Consider the following 24,788-nt stretch of genomic DNA (forward strand, 5'->3'; position numbering starts at 1 on the left):
TAAATCGTCACTTTCACTGGCCTTTGTTTCTGTCTTCTGACTCAAATCAGTTAATTATTTCCTGAACTCATATTTTTTCCTATTTTTACACCTTTAGTGAGATGTACTTTACATATTATAAAATCCACCCATTTCAGGTATACAATTCAGTGATTTGATTAATAACCTTATTTTTTTAAAGATTTATTTATTTATTTTAGAGAGAGAGAGAGAGCATGAGTGGGAAGGGCAGAGGGAGAAGGAGAAGAATCTCAAGTAGACTCCACGCTGAGGTCGCAGCCCCACACAGGGCTTGATCTCATGACCCTGAGATCACGACCTGAGCTGAAAGCAAAGTTGGACACTTAACTGCACCAACAAGGCGCCCCTCAATCAGTAACATTATTGCGTGGTGCAACTATCCACATAAGTCAGTTTTAGAACACTTGCATCCCCCCAATAAAACCACAGTCCTTAGTTCATTATTAGACATATTAAAAGTGTATCCTACCCCTGCATCGTTGATTATCATGCTTTTTAGATTATAGGAATTCACCTACAATGAAAGTCCTGTGATGATGCTAATACTTAGCATGGCATGAGTGGAATACATTTTAGAAACAAGTTTAATTTAAAAATACTCATTCTAATTGATTCAGGTAGTAGTCATCAATGGATGCTAACACTAGTGTGTAAATGTTTGAGGAGCAACAGGATAGCTACACAATCTGAGTATCTTGCCAAAAGTTCTCTATTAATTATAAGAGGTAACATAATGTTACTGTGAAGAAACACGACAGACACCACCTTTGCCACATGATCAAAGTTAAGCACAAATAGTGAGACAAGTCAACAGCATATGGCTCCTAGTGTGGTGCACTGAGAACACAGCACCCTTCCTCTGATATTCCTGTGTAACTTGAATCTAATAATGAGAAAACATCAGACAAAACCTAATTTGAAAGACCCTCTACAAAATAATTGTCCTTCACTCTTCAAAGATGCCAGCTTCATGAAATACAAAGAAAGTCTCAGAACTTCCACATTGAAGGAAAGTAAAGAGATATGACAACTGAATGTAATGTATGATCCTAAATTTCTTTTTCTGTAATTGTCTTTACTGGTCTATTAGTCAAATCTGAGTAAAGGCTGTATAGTATATAATAGCATTGTGTCAGCAGTAATTTCTCAATTTTGAAAATTGTGCTTCCGTTACATAAGAAAATGTTCCTGATTTTAGAAAATGCACACTGAAATGTATAGTAGGAAAGAAGTATCGTATCTGAACTTACTCTTAAATGATTGTGTGTGTGTGTGTGCGTGCATGTGCACATGTGTGTGCATGCACACTTACGTGTAGAGAAAGAGAGAATGAAGGAGAAGATTATGAGACAATAAAATTTAACATTTGCAGAATCTGGGTGGAGGTTATTCTGGAATTCTTTGTACTATTTTTGAAATTTTTCTGTAAGGATGACATCATGTTAAAAGAAAACCAAACAAAAGACAGCCCTAAGTGTACTCACTGTCATACCAAATACTGAAAGTTCGGATACATGAATTTATACCACTATTGGTTGTATTTAGCTGCCGGCAAATTTTCTCCATAGATTTTTTGGCTGTGCCCCATTTGCTTCTTTCATTTGAGTATTTGTACTCTCCTCTTTTGTTTATTATTTCCCTTGGGCAGATGTTGCTGAGTTTCAAACATATGGCCATTTTCATTTTCTGCATTCACCTACAAAAAAAAAATGCCAAAAAGGACCAACCATTGTAATAAACCAAAATAAACTATGGAAACGTGGAGCAGAACGAGTCGTGTATTTTGGGAGTCTGCAACTTTGGTTAGCTACTAATTCAATTCATGACCTTGGAAAAACACACATCAATGCTTTGAACCCTATTCTCCTCATCATCTTTTTCAACACAGAGCGCTACAAGGATTAACTTATGAATCACGTTGAATGTCCTTGGTTTAGCTCTTAAAAGAGTTACCACAAATAAATATCCCTATAAATAGCAAACTTATGAAAATCTTCTTCTTGGTATTTTGGTAGTTGTTTTAGAACTATAAAAGCTTTTCATAATGCTCAAAGTATTACCAGCACTGTCTGGGAGTAGACTTTCTCCCTGTGGACATTGTATTATTGAATAATATTGATGAGAATAGGAATCATGCAAAGGATTCATAGATCACCAGTATTTTGCCTTTTTTGTCTTTTCATTTCTAGACTGAAAGTATCCAATTTTTTTTTCTTCAAAGTTTTTACCCTCTGTACCAGGCCTGTTGTTTTGTTTGCCTGGCGTCCGTTCACACTTTTTCTAGCACTGAGTTTAATTTGGAGACAAACCTCCCCCAACTTGGTTCGTATGGTTTAGCTGGGACTGACCCAAGAGGTTGAGGTCCACGGCACAGATCTGACCAATCAGAGCACCACACACCCTGTCTACAACAATTGTAGGAACAGACACATGATACAAAGGACCATGCGTCTCTCTTACAACTCTTTCTAAAATGAAGAAACAGGTGATCTCTTTCCACTGAAATTGCTAAACTGGGAGAATGTAAGCCCATTATTCCTAGTAGCTATCTTGCCACCAGGAGGGGAAAATATGTCTATGCCTGTTTCCAATCCAGATAAAAGCACAGGTGACAGATAAAGGAAGTAATTTCCTAATGCTTATTTGAGTGCCTGGATTGGGTATGCCTGCATAGAAATAACCTGAAGTTTGCTAATGGGGGTCAATATATTCCCTGGTTTTTGTTGTTGCTGTTGTTGTTTGGCTTAAGTTGGTTGGGAGAGCTCCAACAAAATCACTTGGTACATGTGGTGGAGACAGCTGGTTGCTTACTCAACATCCATTTTCTCCTTTATCCTTAGTAACATAATCTCAATTTTATTTAAGGTGCCAAATGTCCCATCTTTATAAAAAGTACTTTCTAACCTCCTTTGTAGACAGGTATGACTATGTAACTAAGTACTTTCAAAGGTGAAGTTATAGGCTGGGATTTATTAGAAGGCTCTTATTAACAGAAAGCTTGGATGAGTTCTTTTGCTCCTTGCCCTTCTACTTATTCCTGCCTAAAATGGACATATGATGGTTGCAATTCCTGTTGCCATCTTGTGACTTTGAGGATGGAAGCTATGTGTCAAGAAAAGTACTGTTGAGGGGCGCCTGGGTGGTGCAGTCCTTAAACGTCTGCCTTCAGCTCAGGGCGTGATCCCGGCATTATGGGACCAGGCTCCTCTGCTGGGAGCCTGCTTCTTCCTCTCCCACTCCCCCTGCTTGTGTTCCCTCTCTCGCTGGCTGTCTCTATCTCCGTTAAATAAATAAATAAAATCTTAAAAAAGAAGAAAGAAAGAAAGAAAGAAAGAAAGAAAGAAAGAAAGAAAGAAAGGAAGGAAGAAAGAAAAGTACTGTTGAAATATAGAAAGGCCTGGATTCCTGTTGTCTTTGTGGAACTCCATGCCAGTGCGGAGAGCCCACATTTGAACTTCTTTTATGTAAAACAATAAACTCTTAGGTGTTTAAGCCATAGCAGTCAGGTTTCTATTGCTAGTAGCTGACAAGATTCCTATGTAATATGATACACTTGCAGTCAAATACCAGTGGTACTTCATGAAATGCTTGGATTTATTTTCTGTGAATGGAAATTGAGGAGGAACAGAACAAGAATATTTTTGCTTCAAGCTATCATTAATTTATCCCATTTATGAATTTTAGGTGACAAGCAATAATTCTGGTTGCTACTACCTCAATCCTTTTTTCAACCATCTCTACACAACAAAGAAAATTCTAGATGGGTCAAATGTGGCAGTTCAGAGTCACACGAGCTTGTAGATGTTCCTAATTTTTTGCCTTCTCTATTCTCAGGCTCATTATTCCATTTGAAGTCATCGTCAGTTTGCTACCTGGATTTCTTGCATTCAACCTTTGTTACTAAACCCAGTTCTATGCACTGGCATTAGAGTAATCATTCAAATATATATCATGATTTTAAAAATTCCTTAGAAAACAACTAAATGAACTGGAGAATGACCAAAATTAGGCAGAAGCTGGAGGAAGGTCAACACATGAAGGAAGCAGCAACAGGTGAAGATATTTATATGTGATTTCTCTCCTGAGGACAGGTTCCAGCGAAGGAACTAAAATTTGGAGAAAAACCCATGACCACTCTGGCTTCAAGAAATAAGGAACAAAGCACAGAATTTGGGGTGACCACTATAGCCAGAAAGAAAAAGAGAAAATATACAAGAGAGGTTCAGAGAGGAGAGTTCCAAACACTCTGCTCAAATTTTAGTTAAAGCCTGAATTCTAACTTGCTCAGGGCAGATTTAAAGCAACCCAGAAAGCCAAAAGATCTGAACAGAGATTCCAGCTGCTGCCTTCCATAGGTAAGACTGTGATTCCAGTGATGTTTACTGCCTCTAAACAACAACAACAACACAAAACAAAATACCACTCTGAGCCAACTAGGAATAGAAAGAGAACTTCTTCAATTTGATAAAGAACATCTACAAAAGCCCTACAGCTAATGTCATACTTAATAGCAAGAAAGTTGAAGTTTTCCTGCTAAGATCAGGTACTGGGCAAAGATGTCCCCTCCACCACTGCTTTCCAATATCATACCGTTAAGTCCTAGCTAATGCAGTAAGACAAGAAAAGGAAATAAAAGTTATACAGACTGGGAAGGAAGAAACAAAACTGTCTTTGTTCATTGATGATATGATTGTCTATGTAGAAAACCCCCCATAATTGACAAAAAACTCCTGAAACTAATTAGCAACTATAAAAAGGTTGCAGGATACAAAGTTGATACAAAAATCAATTGCTTTCCTACATACCAGCAATGAACAAGTGGAAGTTGAAATTAAAAACACATTTACCACATTAAATTAGCAGCCCCCCCCAATGAAATACTATAAATCTAATGAAATATGTACAAGAGCCATATGAGGAAAACTCCAAACTCCGAGGAAAGATATAAAGACAAACTAAATGGAGAGATATTCAATGTTCATAGATAGGAAGACTCAATGTCATCAAGATGTCAGTTCCTTCCAATTTGATCTATAGATATAGTATAATCCCAAACAAGATTCAAACAAGTTATTTTATGGATTCTAAAGTTTAGCCCCAGAATAACCAACTCAACATTGAAGGAAAAGAACAAAGTTGAAGAACTGACACTACCTGACTTCAAGATTTACTATAAAGCTACCATAATCAAGACAGTTTGGTACTGGTCAAAGAATAGACAAATAGACCAATAGAACAGAACAGATAGCCTTGAAATACAAATACAGTCAACTGATCTTTCTTTTTTTTTAAATTGTGACTGACATATAACATAACAGTTTTAGGTGTATGACACAATGATTCAATATTTGTATATAATGTGAAATGATCACCACGGTAAGTCTACTCAAAACTGTCACCATACATGGTTATAAAACTTGTTTTTCTTTTGATGAGAATTTTAGGCTTGTTTTTTCTATTTCTGTGAAAAAATGCCATTGGAATTTTGATAAGGATTGCATTATAGATAGCTTAGGGTAGAATGGACATTTTAACAATATTGACTTTTCCAATTCATAAAACTGGGATATCATCCCATTTATTTGTGTCTTGTTCAATTGTTTTCATCAATGTCTTATAGTTTTCAATGTATAGATCTTTACCTTCCTTGGTTAAATTTATTCCTAAGTATTTTATTATTTTTGGTGCTATTGTAACTGGGACTGTTTTCTTTATTTTTTTTTCAGATAGTTTGTTGTTAGTGTATAGAAATGCAATGAATTTTTGTATGTTGATTTTGTATCCTGCAACTTTACTGAGTTCGTTTATCAGTTGCCATAGGTTTTCGCTGAAGTCATTAAAATGTTATATTATATTGGTCATCTTGGGATATTTTGTTACCCATTTGGAAAAATGATGTTGGGTTCATAATTCACATTGTACTTCAGAATAAAGTTCAAATCTAAAAATCAATGAACAAACCATAAAGATACTAGAAGAAAACATGGGAGAATTCTTTATAACCTGGGAGTGGGGATGGATTTTCTAACTGTGACTCAAAATCTAAAAGGCTGTAAACAAGATTGATAAATTTGACTATGTAGATATGAAAATTTCTGCGTGCTAAATACATACCATAGGTCAAAAGACAACAAAGTGGCAACACATAGCACAAAGGGCTAATCACCCTAATAAGGAGAGACTGAAATTTAATAAGGACCAACAACCTAACAGAAATATAAGCAAATGATTATGAACAGTAAGTTCATGAAAAAGAAATACAAATGGCTCTGATACTGATATTCAACTAACTCACTCATAGTAAGAGAAATGTACATTATACCTAGATACATGTCACCTATCAGACTGGTAAAATTCAGAAGTTTGATAACATTCAGTTGGGAATATTGTGATGAAATAGTTACACTGTTCCTGAGGAAATATAAATTGGTAAAACCTTCATACATGGTAATTTGGCAATATCCGTTAATATAAACTCATATGTCTTTTTACTGAGCATTCCCACTTTGGGGACTTTATCCTTCAGATATACTCTTTACATATACAACATGGCACATGTATATAAGGTTATTATTAAAGAATTATTTGCAAGAGAAAATGATCAGAAACAACTCAAAAGTTCATCAAATCGGAACATGTAAATAAATTATTATATATTCTTAAAATGCACTTGCTATCCACATATAAATGTTTAAAAAATGAGTAAGTTCTCTACAATAGACTTATGGAAAGATTTCCAAGATATATTAGTGACAAAACTAAGATTTTAGTATACTAAATACTAAGTATTTAGTATGATATGTTACTTATTGCATAGGAAAAAGTGGATTAGAATGAGACTTTATATTCATATGACTGTGTATTCATAAATAAATTCTGGAAGGATACTTAAGAAAATAATAATGAATTGTGTTTATGTATGTGGAGGGGCTGAGAACTGAGTGAATGGGAATATGTTTATGTTTTACTACATATACAAGAATTGAACTTAAAATGTGTCATATTTTACCTATCATGTTTAAAGTTTACAATCGAAAAGTTTTCATTATAGTTTGCTCCACCTTACCAGAACCAGAAATCTTGGGAAAAAAAATTTTGGAAGCACAGGCTATCGGAAAAAATAAATGAAAGAATGAAATTTTAATTGCCTGCCATTTGTAGATAAAATAAGTGATATTGATATCTTCCCTGTGAATATATTTTTAACTGAAGGATTTTTTACTAATACATTTTATTATTTAAGTAACTACATATTTTTCAGAATCCAGCACCTTTTAAAAGAGAAAATAATTTTCGGTAGTAAGTTAAAAAACAAAGCAAAAAATGTTTGAGCTCCCTCTGCCGGCTCTGTAGTAGCATATCAGAGTGTATTTTGGTTTTATTTAGAAACAAACTGGCATATGGTTGGTTAATCCCATTAATTCATTTGCCAATATTAAAGAGAGTAGTTTTAAACTGTGTGTTTTCCATAATCTTATACATGTTAAGTTCTGCTAATATACCACTAATATTAGTAAGATGAACATTCAATATAAATGTTAAAGTTTTATTCAGTATTTGCCTGTTCCATTTAATACATCCCTAAATATGGTACCACATAAGTGGGCTGTATAGAAAAAAATTTCTACATGCACAATATGTAAAGGCATATTTTAGCTTTTTAATTTACTGTGGCTTTCAAATTGCAGTAATCATAAATGTTTCTGTTGTGTTAGTATATTCATATTTATTTAATTAAAAATATCATATGCATATTTTGAAGCTAGGAGGAATGTAAAATATTTGCATATTTAAGCAATAATTTACATGACAATTCTGAGTATCTATAGTTTTTATCATGACAGCACAATCTGTGATGTGCTTTGCAAAATTACAAATTACCTCTTCTTTTTATTATTTCTATTTTTATCTTTCAGATCATTGATTAGTGTCTCAGTGGTGACCATTTGATCCTTCTCTTTATTCATTATATTCCTTAATTTTTGTGTGAACTTAAATCTCTCTAAGGATTCCTTTAAAAAAAAAACAATTCAGCTTTTCATCCCTCTTTTTTTTATCAGTTCCATTTTCCTCTTGTTTATTCTGACTGCTATTACTCTCTCAAACTACTGGTACTTCTTGTCTCATGTGCTCAATTCTGGTTGTTGAAATATTGGGAATTCCCCATGTGGTGGCAGGTAAAGGTGTTTCCAGTCAATGGTGTGCTGGAACCCCCTTTTAGCAGCCTGTAAGAGCTTATTTACAAGAATTTTGCAAGCTAGTTTTTTGGACAACTTTTATTAAAAACTATCTAAACTTAAAATTACATCAATTATATTTTAAAAGGCAACAGATACTAAAAACTTATCACTTCCTAATTATTCTACTCTACTTAATTTTATTATTATTTGTGCCCCTCAGGTTATTTATTGTATCTGTATGGTGGAAATGATGTACAAAGATGTGTTACTGTGAATCTCTTTCCAACTCTGCATTTGGTGATATCATGTTGATAACCTGAAATAGACTAGTTTGGGAGCACTTACACCATGGAAGCTGGCAATTGCTACAGAGCTGGACTTGATTTATTGTTTTGTTGATTATCTAGATGTAAAAAAGTGATGCAGAAAATGTTACAGATACAAGCATTTGGTAAAAATCAGCTAAAACATTTTGTCAGAAACAATTTGTTGTAGGGAATTTATAATAAAGAGTATTGTATATTTTATTATTTGTTAAGTTGTGTGCTACATATCCTTTGTATCAGTAAAACTTATGTACATACATATGTATCCATACATTTTATTTTCTAGAAAGCCAGTTGCTAAACATTAACCAGCATACCACCAGTCTCTATCCCCAGAGGTAGTATAGACAGGCAAGCAGTCAATTCTCTGCTGATGCTCCTGGAGGAATCACTGTGGTACTACTCACACAGCCTCAATGGTTGTGCTGTGGTTTTAACATATGCCCACAAATTCTTTGATGCACCTCCTTTCTAAAGATGAGGCCTAATCCCCCCTCCCCATGTGGGCTGTACATTAATAGAGAGTGATAGAAGTGATGGTATTAGATTTCCCAGTGACTCATGCAAACGGGGGTGGGCGTGGGGGTGGGGGGTGGGGTCTGATACCCAAAGGGGGCAAGGATGGATGAAGTTCCAATTTCCCTCCTCTTGGCCCCAGCACTTCCCTTTATCTCCTGACTACTTGTTCTCCAGACATCAGACTACCTGCTCTGTTTGGGATGTTCTGCACTTCCACAAGCTAAAAGGTCTCAGACTCCTTAAGGCTATTGGCAGAACAGGCTCAGAAATCAGGCAAATTGGCTTGATATGCTGGCTCTCCCACCTCCCACTGTGCAATGTGCCCAAATCCCTTGAGTTCTTCTTCTCAGCCTCAGTCTCCTCATCTCTACACTGGGAACATGAATCATATCTGCATAATGGGATTCATGTGATGAGTTAAATGCATGTCAGCTCCCAGAACTCCATAAACAAAATATGTTATTCAGGACTCTGGATTGATGGAAAATGATGACATATTTTTTTCTTTAATTTACAAGGACATAGACAACCAAATGCACCTTACGATTGACAGAGCAATTGCCTTAAGAATATCTCTAAGCAGCATTTTTTCCCTAAAGGTCTCTTTGCTTAACACATTCCTGGAACTTTTCTTTTGAAGTTGCCTCCAGCATGAGTATCTTTAGTGGTGACAAATCTCTTTCCTTTGGGTATGCATTAGGACCAGAATGGCCAATGAGAGACAAGTGCAGTATTAAGAGGGGCATCCTTTTGGTTAAATGTGAGGGGCAATTGTGAAGTTCTAATCTGGTCCCAATACACGTGTCCAGCTCTATCAGCTGCCACAACTCCCCATCCAAGGCACTCAGAATTGCTCAAACCTCACCATTTCCTGAACAAGCAGAGTCTCTCCCTGCTCCCAGGACTCTGCAAGGACTACACCCCCTCTGATCCATCCAGAAATATCCTACTTAACTCACATTCAACCCCTTTGTAAAGCTTCTTCTCTGCCAACGGGGCACATCAGCACAGTGGTTAGGTAAAAAGATATGAGAGCCCAAGAACAGGGCTCAAGGGAAGCAGCAGACGAGGTGGTGGACCACGGAGCCAAGTGGTGTAGGTCTGAATCCTGCCTCTACAATGTGGTCACAAACTCTGTGATCTTAGATGAGTTACTTTACTTCCCCATGAATCAGCTTGATGAAGAGTGGTAGCTACATCAAAGGTCTGTTTTGGAGATTAGATAAAGCACCTGGAATAGTACCCAGCAAATATTTGCCAAGATCTATCATTTCTGAGCTAGGTGACCCTGAGCGGGTTATTTAACCATTTTGCATCTCAATTTCTTGACTTTAAAATGAGGATAAGAAAATATCGATTTCATAGGATTTTTGAGGATTAAATAAAATAGTGTATGTAATTTGCCTAGTACATTATCGTACACAGAGCCTTGCATATGGCAGGATTTCAAAACAATGGTAGTTAAAAAAAGTTGGTTGTTTCTTCTGAACTCATAATGCTTTATTTATATCTTATTATATCAAATTATATTATAATAGCCTAGACTGGGAACTCCTTGAGAGGACAGGAGCTTCGTCATTATTCTTTGGATAAAGGGAAAACCGGCTAGCAACTAGGTTCAGCTGGCAACTAGGATGTGAAAAGGGAACTGAAAGTTGAAATAGAAACCACAACTTGCAAAACCACATTATCACTCACAAAATAGAAAAACTGTACAAAACCATGACATGCAAGACAAATTGTCTTCAGACTCTGAACACCAATTCATCAGACCCATGGTATTCTGAATAAGACCACACAGACAGACCAACTGAACATTAACTCCACAAAAAGTCATGTGTCCTATAGATAAAACCACTGATCCTTCCAGCAACTTCCTAGTTTACAAATTCCGAGTAATCTCTACCAAGGCCATCCTATGTCTAATTCCGGTTCTACAAACTCTATATAGGTATTCTTCTGTAACTGCCACCTGTTGAAATGTTGAACTCTCCACAGTGTACATTCTCCCTTGTAGCAGCCAGCTAATAAACCTAAATTTGAAAAAAGAAAAGAAAAAAGCAAAGCAAAGCAAAGAACTATCTATTACATGTTAGGTATGGGAATAAAACAATGAATGGAAAAAAGCTTGATCTTTTAATATGGTAGACAACTATTAACAATACAGGGTGATATAATTATAATAGGGATGCACACTGTGAACACTCAGTCCAGTCAGAGAAGACTTCCTAGAGGAAGTGATTTTTAAGATAAATCCTGAAGTGTGATCGAGAGTTAAGTACAGAATAGGGTTGGGCATGGTAAATGTTCTAAACAGCAGGGGCTCCTAGTGCAAAGAAGAGAATAAAGGGCAGTATGTTTTGGAATGGAATAAAGGACAGCTAGGAATAGATTGAGGATTTTATAGGCCTAAGGCAACAAAAATATTATAATGTTTTTCCATTTGAAAGTCAAATTCAAAATAATGCTAATGACAAAATAAATGTAGGAAATTCCTTCTGTCTGGTTTTTCTTATCATGTTCAGTTGGATACTTTAAAAGAAATTTCCAAATTCTCTAAAAGATATATTCATGTTCCTGTCTTGATGTTTGTTTTTTTTTTTTTTTTTAGAGATTTTATTTGTCAGAGAGAGAGAGCATGCACAAGCAGGGGGAGTGGCAGGCAGAGGGAGAAGCAGGCTCCCTGCTCAGCAAGGACCCCCCCTCCCCCGACAACACAGGATTACCTGAGCTGAAGGCAGACACTTAACCAACTGAGCCACCCAGGCATCCCCTATTCTGATGTTTTCTTCAGCATACACCAGTTCGCTTATTGCTCAATACAGTATTGTTTATTTGCGGAACTACACAAATACTTCGGTATGGCAGCACTACCGAGTGTGAAAGGTGAAGAAGTGAGACAAAGTTGGAGAGCTAGACAGATACCAATTAATGAAAGATTTAGTAAAATGTGGTTAAAGATGTGGTCGTTGTTGTTTAGTGATCTGAGTTCAAGCTCTACCACGCTTGAGTACTCCCTTGAATGAATTTAGACTACTCAAGGCTTTAATTTCTTCGGCTATAAAATGAGAATGCTAAATTGTGAGGATTAACATAATATATATATAAAGCACTTAGCACAATGCTTAATACCATAAAACACACTAAATTTCAATTAGATATTATTATGAATAAATTTGTACTTCAGCCTAGTAAATGGGGAGTCAATAAAGGATTTTAAATTGTGACATGATTAGCATGGACTTTTATGGATTTCTTTGGCTGCAGTGTATAGCCTGGGCTGAATGCCAATGAGTAGGTTCTAGGTGTACTTATGAGGAAGACTCAATAAATATTAATGATTAATTGGATGGTGGTTGAAGAGATACATGCATATATATATATATATACACACACACATTACATATTCATACACACATACGCACACATTTACAAAGTCCCTTGTACAAACTGCCATAGATGATGACAGATATGTATAAATCTCAGTATCCAGAGGAAAAAAATTTGTAATATTATTAAAACCATCTCTCAGGGAAATGATGTGATGTTTATGCTGTCAGAATAATTTGAAATGGAGTGAGAGTATGGAATATCAATGAAATAAGATTGATCATGAGTCCATAATTGCTGAAACTGGATGATAAGGAAGTTTATACTCTTTTCTGCGTTTGTATATGTTTAAGTTTTTCCAAAATAAAAAACATCTAAAAAAATCTATTAAGTGGGCGCCTGGATGGCTTAGTCATTAAGCATCTGCCTTTGGCTCAGGTCATGATCCCAGGGAACTGGGACTGAGCCCCGCATTGGGCTCCCTGCTCAGTGGGGAGCCTGCTTTTCCCTCTGCTCCTGCTTATGTTCCCTCTCCCCCTGTCTTTCTGTCAAATAAATAAATAAAATCTTGAAAAAAAAATCTATTAAGGCAGGGATCTGCCTGTCTTGTTTACATCTATATTTTCAGGACCTAGAGAAGTTCATAGCACCCAGTAGGCTCTCAATATAATATTACTTGTCGAATGAAAGAACACTGGCAAACAAGACTTATAACCTGGGTGAGAGTCTCCCAGCTTAGGCTCAGAGTCAAGACTCCTGGCATTCCCTTCATCTTTCATGACACAAATAACATTCCATTAGCTATTGTAAAGATGAATGCCTCCAGACGATAAAAACAAAAACACAAAAACAAAACACACCCAAAGAGAAAGCAAAGCAGACTGACAAGCTTCGCTTTGGAATTCCATGAGAAGTAGGATTTACAAGCGTATATGCATATGATCCCTTGAGAGCCTCTGTGGGGACTCTGCCATATCATTTCATTTCATTGCTTTTTTTCCCCAACAAATATTTATTGTGGAGCTATCTCTGTCCTTCAAGCCAAGAATCAGAAGAAAACTGGGTATACCATTTTGTCCCTTCCCCTCTCATTCTCTGGCTAATAAGAAGTGAGGCAGTAATGAACCATCTTTTGAAGAAAGTTCAGCTCTACATTTCGTTCTTGTTTCCTTAGCAGCCTTAGGACAAAATTATCTGTTACAAAAGTAATGATGTAGAACCTTAATTAGGGCTTTTGAAATTCAAGCCCAAGTTTATTGAAGACCAGTACCTGAGCAGAGAAAAATGACCAATGACACTGAAACAACAGACGTCAGCCACAATTAAATACCCACACGAGACACTCTAAAGTTTTAAAGCTGCAGTGTCCAATACCGTAGCCATTAGCAATGTGTAGCTATTGAGCACTTGTGATGTGGTGTGCTTCAACTGAGATGTGCTACAAGGGTAAAATACACACTGGATATCAAAGACTTAGTAACCAGAAAAAAGTAAAATATCTCAATAAATTTTATATTAATTACACACTGAAATGACAGTATTTTAGTCACTATGGGCAAAACAAAACATAGTAAAAGTAATTTCACCTTTAATCTTTAAAAAATATGGCCACTAGAAAATGTAAAATTACATATGTGGCTCCTATTATATTTTTATTGGACAGTGCTTTCCCAAAATGGAAGAACTTTTCCTCTCCTTATGTGGAATAAAATAAAGAGCTCAGTGTATTACTAGCACAACTCCTAGTCCTCTTACTCTGTACTGTTCTGCTAGGTTTTAGATCCCTTCCATTAAAGTGCTGCTATAGGGAGTCATTATAATCAATTATGGGTATAGATGGAGTGCCCACTAAAGAATTGGTGATTGGCCTTCAAATTCTTTTATTGCAACCAGAAGTACTCTGATCTTATTAGGGGGAAATCATAGTATGTCCTCTGATCCTAGTTTACACAGCAACTGCTGAAGGGTTTCCTCTTGAATCACCTAAGGACATACCTCACCACAGCAAAGCATTATTTCTCTTTCCAAGTTATTGGCTTCTAGTCTCAGATGAGAAAACTATATTCTTTATTAACATGATCTTGATTCTACTTCTAGGGAGATAAAAATCCTAGCATTTTTATGTTAAAGGGGATTTGCCTCCTTTTTGTTTTTCTTTAAAAACTCCCAAATTTAATTAAGCTTTCTAAGAAGTGTGTATGTTCATGTTTTTAATTCATTCCACCACACTAAAAACCTCTCAATGGCTGCACATCGTATTTTATTTTATTTTTTAAAGATTTTATTTATTTGACAGAGAGCACACACGTGCAGAAGCAGGGGGAGTGGCAGAGGGAAAAGGAGAAGTGGGCTAGGGAGCCCAACACTGCTTAATCCCAGAATGCCAGGATCATGACCTGAGCCCAAGGCAGATACTTAACCAACTGAGCCACCCAGGTGCCCCTGCACATCATATTTTAAATAAAATCTTGTTCAAAAATCTTAACATGGCCCTGTTTACCTAATTGGCCTATAGCTATATTTCCTCCTGACTTGACATGCTCTCCCCTCTCTGACCTTTAAGATCCTGGCCCTTCCTTACCTCAGGAACATCCCACAAGCTATTATGTAGGCCAGAAATGTTCTTGTCTCTATTTGGCTTCACATGGCTAACTTGTACTCATTATTCCCTTTTCTTAACCATTTAAATATCATATCCTTAGAGAAGCCATGCTTCAGTATTTCTAGTCTAAACTTTTAAAATGGTTCATATTTCCTTCTTTATAATATGTAATATATTTTATAAGTTTTTTCCTATATGATTACTTGTTAGAAGTCTGCCTTCTTTATGAGCCTATAAGCTCCTCAGGGCAGATATCATGTTTTTTTTGTCAGCCACGGTATTCTCAGAAAGTAGTGGGAGGTTTAAAACAGGAGACCTTCAGGACACATTTGTTGAACAATGCGTTGGAAAGGCCCAGTAGAATGACAGGGTTGAAAACAGGAGCTAAGGAAGTAACTGATGAAATAAGGTACTCAAGGAGGTCACAGGGAATTAAAACAGAGCATTAGTTGGAGGATAAAATATATGTACACTAAAAAATAAAATGATAGGTACTAAATCAAGGATGGCCAGAGAAAGTCGTAGGCTTGCCAGAATGTATGTCTTGGGAGATACTGTATTAAACTTAGTTGGGTAGGGATGGTTTCAAAGAAGTAATTGAGCCAGAAGGTATAGTTAGATTTTGTTATTAAGCATGACTTTAATTTATAAAAATAGAATGAATCAGATGACGTAACTTGTGTCATAAGGTGGATTCTCTGGTGGAGATGTTGAGTTAGTTAGAAGTGCAAAAGGTTTACTGCAGAGTAGCACTTATGAAAAGGAAAGAGAGGAAGCAGGACTGGGCAGGGGGAGCCATCAGACTGCCATGCAGGTCTGACAGAGCCTCTATCACCAATGTTGAGTACGTCTTTTTACTATGCCTGACTCCGTCTTTGGCTGAGGATGGGCATGGGGGAAACGGGCTGCCCTGACAATAGTGTAACTTCAGCTTGAAAGCTCAGGGGAACCTAGAAGTTAACAGCTGGAGGCTGTCAGCTAACTACGTGCCTTCTGTTGGGCAGTGAGTCCTTTCTTGAAGGCAGATCTGAGAAGCACACCTGTGACTGCCACACGTTACAGGATGCCAATTCAACCCAAATTTATATATAGAAATATATATAATAAGGGATTTTTATTTTACAAGCTCAACAATCTTGTTCTAGGAAGTATTTGGAAAAACAGAGGTTTACGTTAAGTAAAATTTGGAAAAAAAAAAAAAAGCAAAAAGGAGGGATTTGCCCTGTTAGGTATTAAGATAATCTATAAGATGTTGGTAAATCTAAACAACAGGTTTTATTATTTATGACAGGTGTAGTCATAGACAAAGAGACCAACTGAAGAGTTCAGAACCAGAGCCATATATAAACATAAATGGAAACATGATATATAATAAAAATGGCATCAAAAACCAATGAGAAAGGGATAGACTGCTGTGTAGAATTATAGAGAAAAAGTGGCTTGCCATCTGGAGAAAAAGCAGGCTAGCTCCCCACCTTTCACCAAATAAAGGAACGTATTCCATACAAAATAAAGATCTAAACGTGATTCTCCGGAGAGTAATGAACTATAAAGGAAATAGAACATATAGAATATCTTTGTGATATCAAAATGCAGGCTGAGGTTTTAAACAAGAGCCCAAAGGCGCCACTGAGAGTAATAAGATTATATCCACCAGCGAGGAGAGAGAACTGGAAGAACCTAAGAAGGAGTTAACTACACTATAGGGAATCTTCCTAGGATCAGGGCAGCTAAATAAACCATGAGGCGATAGAAGTCTATCAGGAGGTATCATTATGACTAGCCTGCCCAAAATATTTTCCCCTGCCTCTACTTCCTTCTTATTTAAAATTAAGCACATATCCTTCAGTAATCATTTTTGAGTTCCAGATACTGTGCTAAGCGTAGGAAATACAAGGATGAATAAGCTTGAGTCCTAGTCCTTAAAGAGTTCATAACCTAGTTAAGGAGACAGAGGAGATAACGAAATAAGACGTTTTAACTCATATCCTACAGGTAGAAACCAAGAGGCAACTATCTTTGCCTAGGGCATCAGTAAGAAGCTGGTTTTTTGAGCAATGAGGAAAGTCATTCCAGGCAAAAGGAATTATCACTAACAAAGTCACAGGGCTTTGAAAAAGCATGGTGTATTGTAAAATGTTAAGTAGGTAACCTAATACTGAACATTCTGAAATGTTACTGAATGCAGAAAGTATTCTATGGCGGTTGTTTTAGTCTTTTCTTAGCACTGATAATCACACTAGCTAATTGTCACCTTTGAAGGCAAAACCGAAGATAAAATACTGAAGTGATAAGGGATCAATGTTAATGGTTAAGAAAAAGCAGCATGCTACAAAGCACTATGACTAAATGTGGAGTAACAACAAGCACTGTACAATGGATTTAGAGGAGGAAGAGGTCACTGTCAGCTCCAGTGGCCAGGGAAGATTTCATGGAAGTGGCAGAGCTTCAATGAATCATTAGAAAAATTGAGAACTGACTGAATGTATCAGGGGCTGTGCTTGAAGCAGGAGCTTCAAAACTATAGTTACTAAGGGACAGATAATCAGATACTTGCAAAAATAAAGCAAGAGTGCTGTAACAGAGGCAAGCACAGGCTGATGTGAGAAAACTTCAGAGTGACTTCTGGTTTAGAGCAGGAAGGTCAGGGATGGCTTTCCAAAGGTGATGTTGTATGCACTGAATTATGATGGATGAGTAGGATTTCATCAAGTGAAAGGGAAGAAAAAACATTCTGCAATACCCCCATTAAGTGTGAGAACACACCTCTTCCAAGGAACATAGAATAGCTCAAGATGGCTGAAACAAAGGCTGAAAGGCAGTGAAAGAACTTTCTAAGGCAAATAGGTGGGGTGATTATGAAATTAGAATGTGGGAAGAACTTGATTTTTATCCTGAAGACAACGTGGAGTTGATGAAGATCGTAAGCAGGGAAGTGACATGATTACATCAAAGTTTTACAATGATTACTAATAAAGTCAATGATGATAAAGGCAACTAAAGATGAACTGGTAATGGGGGCAGTCTAAGAGGCAGAGAGATTAAAATGTTGCTATTGTTTAGGAAAAATCAAAGACTTCAAATGTGGGAATGTGGGAAGAACTTGATTTTTATCCTGAAGACAACGTGGAGTTGATGAAGATCGTAAGCAGGGAAGTGACATGATTACATCAAAGTTTTACAATGATTACTAATAAAGTCAATGATGATAAAGGCAACTAAAGATGAACTGGTAATGGGGGCAGTCTAAGAGGCAGAGAGATTAAAATGTTGCTATTGTTTAGGAAAAATCAAAGACTTCAAATATATAGGAGCAGTGGTATTAGGAGAGAATGGGTAAAGTTTGAGCAGCCAAAGAAGTGGAGGCATTCCTTGTGGAAATGATGTAGATAAGTGTTTGGAGAAGTGGAGGGTGAGCAAATCAGTTTACCTGGAGTATAGTATTTGGTGGAAGAACGATGGTTAGCTTTGGAAGGCTGGAGGAGAGGGCCAGTTAAGGAACAGTTGGTGATGAAGTTGAAAACTCTGCTGGAGTCAGCCTGAGACAAGTCTATTAAATAAACAGGCTAAACAATTAGGATTTTACTTTTCCCACAGCAACATTAAAATTTAAAAAATCACTTTTATTGTTGTAAAATATACATAAAATTTACTATTTTAACCATTTTAAGTGTATAATTCAATCGCATTAACCATGCAACCATCAACCCTGTTCATCTCCAGAAACTTTTCAACATCCCAAATAAAACTTTCCCCGTCCTCCCCTGCTCTCCCACCACTGGCACCCAACCATTCTACTTTCTGTCTCTGAGAGTTTGCCTACTGTAGGTACCTGGTAAGTGGAATCTTGATATTTGTTCTCTTGTTTCTAACTTATTTCACTTAGCTAAATCACTTTAACCAATACCCTGGTTACTTAGTGACTGAATTCTAATTTCATTCTACTCTACACGCTATATTTTAAAACAAATGTCTAGCTTTTCTTGATAATTTTTCCCACTTATTGCTTAAGGACACTTCAATCTAGCAAATTATAAACTCAGAGGTCTTAAGGACAGTTTCGTCTACCACTGCCTGCCACAAGAGCTTTTTATTGGTCTACTTACTCTAAGTGTCTTTATATTGCTAATTATTTTCATTTCATTATAGTTTACAGGCACTAGACCTTTTGCAAAATCCCACCTAGCACCTTAACCATAGTAAATAATAGCAAATAAAACAACACAAGCATGATTCAAACTTCCCCAGGAGAAGGGAAGTTAATTTATTTAGGACGCTGATATGAAGGCTCTCTCTTTTGATACTACCTAATTTCCTATCTCTGGCTGAATCGGCTCTATATGAAGAAAATTAAAAACACACTATTCTTATCTTTAGGTGGGGAAACGTCCGAAGTTTCAGATGGTTGGAAACTATTTCAGAACCGTCAAGGTTATCTCACCTTTCTTTTGGGGCATCCCTAGATCATAACCTCTCTGCAATCAAGTCGAGTAATTATGGACAAGACACTAATCCTCTGTAAGACTCAGAGGGTTCGATTACACCAGCCTGTGCTTCCCAACCTTGTCCACACCACAGCGCACACAATATGGTATTGCAGGACACTGAGATAAACGGAGGAGGCAGTACAGCACACCTGGAACCCACTGGCCGCCGTGCGTCCTCGCACAACGCGTAGACGCTCTCAAGGAGCGCTCCAGTCCGGAGGTTCGTTCCAACTGATGCGCCACAGCCGTCTATTACATAGGACGAAGCGGGACTCCCACTGTTTCTGGAGTCAGCGGCCTTTCCCTTCTTGTAAAAAAGAAAATCTTTATTCCGTACGCGGGCCAAGGAGTAAAAAAGCACAAAGGCCGCAAATCACGCAAATAAGCAAAGAATCGAAGTACCGCACTCGACCAGCGCGCTCTCCGTCGATCTTACGTCTCTTCCCAGCAGGCTCCGGGAGTCACCGCGAGACTTCATCAATTCTCGCGATATTTATCGGCAGCCATCTTCTTGGGGGTGCTAGGAGCCGGGAAGACCCCCCGAATCGTTTCCATTGAGCTGCCCTTCGTCTTCGTTTTCTTCACTTTTGCCTCTTCTGCGTTGCCAACTCCACCTGATCCCGAGGCTGAGTGAAAGCCCGGATCTAAGCGCGTGTCGCACTCACGGTCCAAGAAGATTTGCTCGGGTGGAGGGAAGGGGGAGGGCCCGGGCAAACCGTTGCTGCCTCAGCCGGGGTCCGGGGACGGGGAGCTCCTGGCACTCCGTGGATTCGCGGCCTGCGACGGTACCCGCAGAGCTGTTCGCCGATCGGGGCTCGCGGGAACCTGCCACCGGCGCCTCCCACCGCGGCCCACGCGGGCGGCGCGCGGAGGAGGGGGCGGGGGCAGCAGCGGCTGTAGCGGCCGCGACCTGGGCGGGCGGAGGAGTGTGACGGGCCTCGGGGCCGCTGTGGATGGTTTCTAAAATGATCATTGAAAACTTCGAGGCACTCAAGTCCTGGCTCAGCAAGACTCTCGAGCCCATGTGAGTATCAGGGGGCTATCTCCTTGCAGGGATGGAAGTGGGAGTTAGGCGGACCCAGAGATCTGTGCAGTTTCCCGAAGTGCCTGTGATGGAGGCCGAAGCGGTGAACAGAGATTCCAGGGTTTTGTGTTTTCTCCTTTTCCACCCTGGCTTCCAGGTTCAGGATACCCCAGAGAGCCTGAGCTGACCTTTATCTTACAGCTGAGTTGGTCCTTGAACTGATATCTCCTCTTGTTTTCCCGTTATATGTAGACCGACCGCAACCTACAGACATATTTGATGAGGGCCCCCAAATCCGTTTCTTTTCTTCTAGTGAATCCGAGCATAACCTCTTGCCCACAGACTGTTTTAACTGGTTTCTTTAAATAAAGTGAATGGCCCTTATTAGGCATTAGGGCAGTTCTCATGTAAGCCACTCACGTTTTACCTAAATACAGTCCCCGAAAGAAAGGCCACGTTTCCCATGTGCTATCTGGCTCACCCGCACCTCTCTTAACTGATTGAAGATGTAACAGGTGCTAAGGTGTCCAGTAAGGTTCTCTTTTCCCCACTTACACGTTTGTTAGTTTGGAGAGAAGGAAGAAAATGTTACTTATCCATATGGGATATTTGGCAGTTTTAAGTGGGATGCTGTAGATGGACTCTGGGGGGCGGGGGGTTCAGAGTGCTGGAATGCTTTAGATTAGAAAAAATAAAGAGTGTTTTAAGGATTTATCTTTTAATACATGCAAAATATATTTTGGGCCAGGTGCTTTATCAAAATTAGTTGATTTACAATAAACAAAATGAAATAGGGAAATTCACTCATTTAGTAATTTTATTAAGTGCCTGCTGTGTATTGTGGGAGGCTTTGGTGATAGAGCTTTTAAATTCCAAAGTTGAAAAGACAGTAATAAATGAGTATAAAAGAAATAAGATAGAATAAAATAGCAGTGGCGGTTGTAAAATAGAGAGTCATATAAAAGACTGATTAGAAGGCCTCTCACAGGAGGTAGCATTTGACCAACACTTAAGGAGGAGAAGGAACCATCTGTGTCAAAGTCTGTAGAAAGACTGTTCCTTGCAGAAGGAACAGCAAGTGCAAAGGCCCTGTAGCTGATATGATCACCGTGTGTTCCAGGAAGAGAAGGAAGGCAACTGTGGCTGCAAGGAACGTTGTGATGGGGGAGAGAATGGAATAACATGAGGCTAGAGAAGTAGGAGGGGGCCGCATTAGTTCGGTTCTTTGAGGCCTTATACAGTGAGACCTTAGATAATTTAAAGCAGGCAGGGACTGATCTGATTTTGTTTTAACTCCACTCGCTTAGTGGAGATTAAGGGGGCAAGAATGAAAGTAGACTATTTGGAAGGGCATTGTAGGCAGGAATGTAGATCGTTTATATTAGAGTGATAGTGGAGACAGAACGAAATAGGTTTCATAAGTAGATCTGATAGAACTTGCTGATGGATTGGATGTGGGAGATGAGGGAAAGGGAAATCAAGGATAATGACTAAGAAGGTAGCCCAAACAGCTGGATGGGTGATGATAGAGAAGACTGGGAGAGAACAGGTTGAGGGGAGGAGGAAAGGTAATCGGTGTTTGTTACACATCCAAGTTAGATATTTAAGAGGTGGTTGGGTTGAGTCTAGAACTTGGGCAGGAGTAGAGAAAGTTAGAGTCATGCAGAGAGTATTTGAAACTGTGGAATTGTGGAAGATTTCCTGGTAAGAATGTGTTGATAGGGAAGAAAGGAGGGCCCAGGTCTGAAGTAGAAGACTAAGATTTATGTTACTAACGAAACAAATGTATGGCAAGAGAGGACAGTTGTCAACTTGATGGGATGCTGCAGAGTGGATGAAAAAGGTGGAGGCAGGTAAGTGGCCCTTAAGTTTGGAAAGGTAAAAGTCATTGGTGACCTTAGCAAAATAGTTTTATTGATGTGAGGTGGTCCAGATAGAAGCTTTATTTCAGTGGATGGAGAGAGAGCATGCAACGGTGGTTGTAGTGGTTTAGAGGACGAACTCCAGAGTCTGAATGGCTGGCTTTAAATATTGCATCTGCCACTTACCAGCTGTATAATATTGGGTAAATTACTTAACTCAGTGCCTCCCGTTTCCTCATCTGTATGGGGAAATAATGAATATGTATTAAGAATCCTTGGACAGTGCCTGGTTTGTAATTAGCACTCAAGTATTAGGTGAACAGAAAACATAAAAAAAAAAGTTTTGAATTTAAATAGCATTCCTTTTTTAAAAAAATTTTTGAATTATAGTTGACACGCAATGTTACATTAGCTTCAGGTAAACACGCAGTGATTTAACATCTCTGTACGTTATGCTATAACCTAAAAGATTATTTGTAGTTATGTAGTGTGTATGCTTGTGACTTTTATTCAGTTTTAATAAAGCGTGTTTCAGATATCTTATAGCCTACTTAGATGACTGTGGGACTGCAGTCATTAACTGTTAGGATAAATAAGGCCACTGGTACAGCTTAGACAGTGGCAGGAATTGGGATTGGTCCTTTCATAATGTACATTGCTGTGGTAAAATTGAGCCCTTATTGTAGTTCCTACCCCTTTCATTGCATTTCAGGTGAGTTCTTGATGACTTTTAAAGCTTATTCCAATTGTTTAAGACTTGTGGTTTCTAACCTTGGTTTTGTGAAATTTTAAGATGTGTTTGTTATCTAAAGGGATTTTTAGCTTTACTTCGAAAGTGTAATCGCCAAATAGCACCTATTTGAAGGAGGAACATTTGAAGGACCATGGGTAAGATGTAACTCAAAACTCGTATGGAACTTTCTAGCTACTTGTGCTAGTATAGTATCTCATGGTTTTGGACTTCCCCTGCATTTTAAATATGTTAATTCAGCAAACATTGAGTACTTAATCTGTACTGAATGGTAGTGTTAGATATTGGGGATATTGGGAAACAGGCTGAAATAACTATCTTCATATTGTCTACCATTTGGTAGGGAAGACAGAGGTTGAACAAGTAATTATAAGACCTTTGAGTATTATGAAGTCCAGAATGCTGTCAAAATGTATGCTTGGAAGGTCAGGAGAGGCTTTTGCTGGTCTAACATTTGATCTTAGCTTAAAAGGATGAGGAACAGTTTGCTAGGGCAAAAAGGTGGGAGAGCTGTGAAAGCATTCTAGGTTTTGAAGAACAGATTGTATGAAAGCCCTAAAATGAAAAAAAAAAGTGTCTTAGGGGAAATGAAAGAAATTGAAAAAAGACCAAAGGGAAGAATAGCAGTGGATAGTTCCAGAGAGAGGAGCAGGATCATTCAAGACTTTATTGAGTCATGTTACGGATTTTGGATGATAATTGAAGGATAGTGGAAGCCCGAGAAGGGTTTTAGGGCAGGAGAGTTTTCAGATTGACATGAAAACAAACACAAACCCAGCGTGGTTGCAGTGTTTGGCATGAAATAAAAGTCGATAAATCTGCTTGTTATTTGATTATAAGGTCTGTATGTGTCAGGGCTCTGAGTTTTGTGTTTTTTTTTTCTCAAATTACTGAAAATGTAGGTGTTAAAATTGGCATCTTGAAATACTTAAGATTGATATTTTGTTCTCTCAAACATTTGCTTAGTCATACTGCCATAATAAAATGAAATTAGTTGTTGGTTTTTTCTTCAACATTCATTTCTTTTTGCTAATGTGAAGTCCTGGAAAAAAAAATTTAAGCTTTTTTTTTCTTTGGTGGTGATGTTCAATTTCTGTTTTTGTTTTCTAAACAGAAAAGGTTTCCTGTATTTTGAAACTTTCTGTGAGTTTACACATCACTAAATGTGGTGACTTAAAATCATGGACTTCAGTAGCTGGAGGGAAACCTCAAAATCAAATCAAATTTGAAAAACTTAATTTTTCAGAAAATGGAGAGGCAGATAGACTTAGTGATGTGCCCAGATTTTGTGAGGTTAGTAGTAAAGTACAGAATGCATAGTTTTGTGCTCCTGCTTCTATGTAGTGCTGTGGAGGTAATGTAGTGGAAAGAAACCAAGTTTTGTTACCATATAAACTGGTCTTCACATCAAAGTTCTGCCACTTATTAACTGAGTAATCTAGGCAAATGAACCTCTCCTTTCCTCAATGGTATAATAGGGGGAATTACACTTATTTCCTTCTGTAGTTGAAAGAATTGAGACATAATTTTTTAAAAGATTTTTAAATTAATTAATTAATTAAAGAGAGAGCCATGGTGGGGAGAGGGTGAGGGAGAAAGAATCTTAAGCAGACTCGCTGCTGAGCTTGGAGCCCTGCAGGCTCATCTCACAACCTTGGAATCATGACCTGAGCCACCAGGAGTTGG

At 37.9% G+C, this 24,788-nt stretch overlaps 1 protein-coding gene and 1 long non-coding RNA gene across 18 annotated transcripts in view; one reads left to right on the plus strand and one right to left on the minus strand.

Annotated features, from left to right (window-relative positions):
- Positions 1-200: 200 nt before the first annotated feature.
- Positions 201-19,709, minus strand: LOC148109341 (uncharacterized). The gene is made up of 2 exons (XR_015725914.1): positions 18,409-19,709; positions 201-1,717 (listed from the first exon to the last, which is right to left on the minus strand). It is a non-coding gene; the product is annotated as an uncharacterized LOC148109341 (long non-coding RNA).
- A 236-nt stretch (positions 19,710-19,945) lies between these two features.
- The window catches only part of RBM26 (RNA binding motif protein 26), an 89,203-nt gene continuing 84,360 nt past the window's right edge, over positions 19,946-24,788 (plus strand). For all 17 annotated transcript variants that reach the window (XM_087865056.1, XM_087865051.1, XM_087865053.1 and 14 more), the window contains exon 1: positions 19,946-20,489. In XM_087865056.1, the coding sequence (XP_087721182.1) occupies positions 20,419-20,489 (71 nt within the window). In that variant the 5' untranslated portion in view covers positions 19,946-20,418. The remainder of the gene's footprint in view (positions 20,490-24,788) is intronic.

The sequence above is a fragment of the Ursus americanus genome, chromosome 10 (genome assembly GCF_024610735.1).
Source record: "Ursus americanus isolate L20-20 chromosome 10, mUrsAme1.1.p, whole genome shotgun sequence".
Classification (NCBI taxonomy): Eukaryota; Metazoa; Chordata; class Mammalia; order Carnivora; family Ursidae; genus Ursus; species Ursus americanus.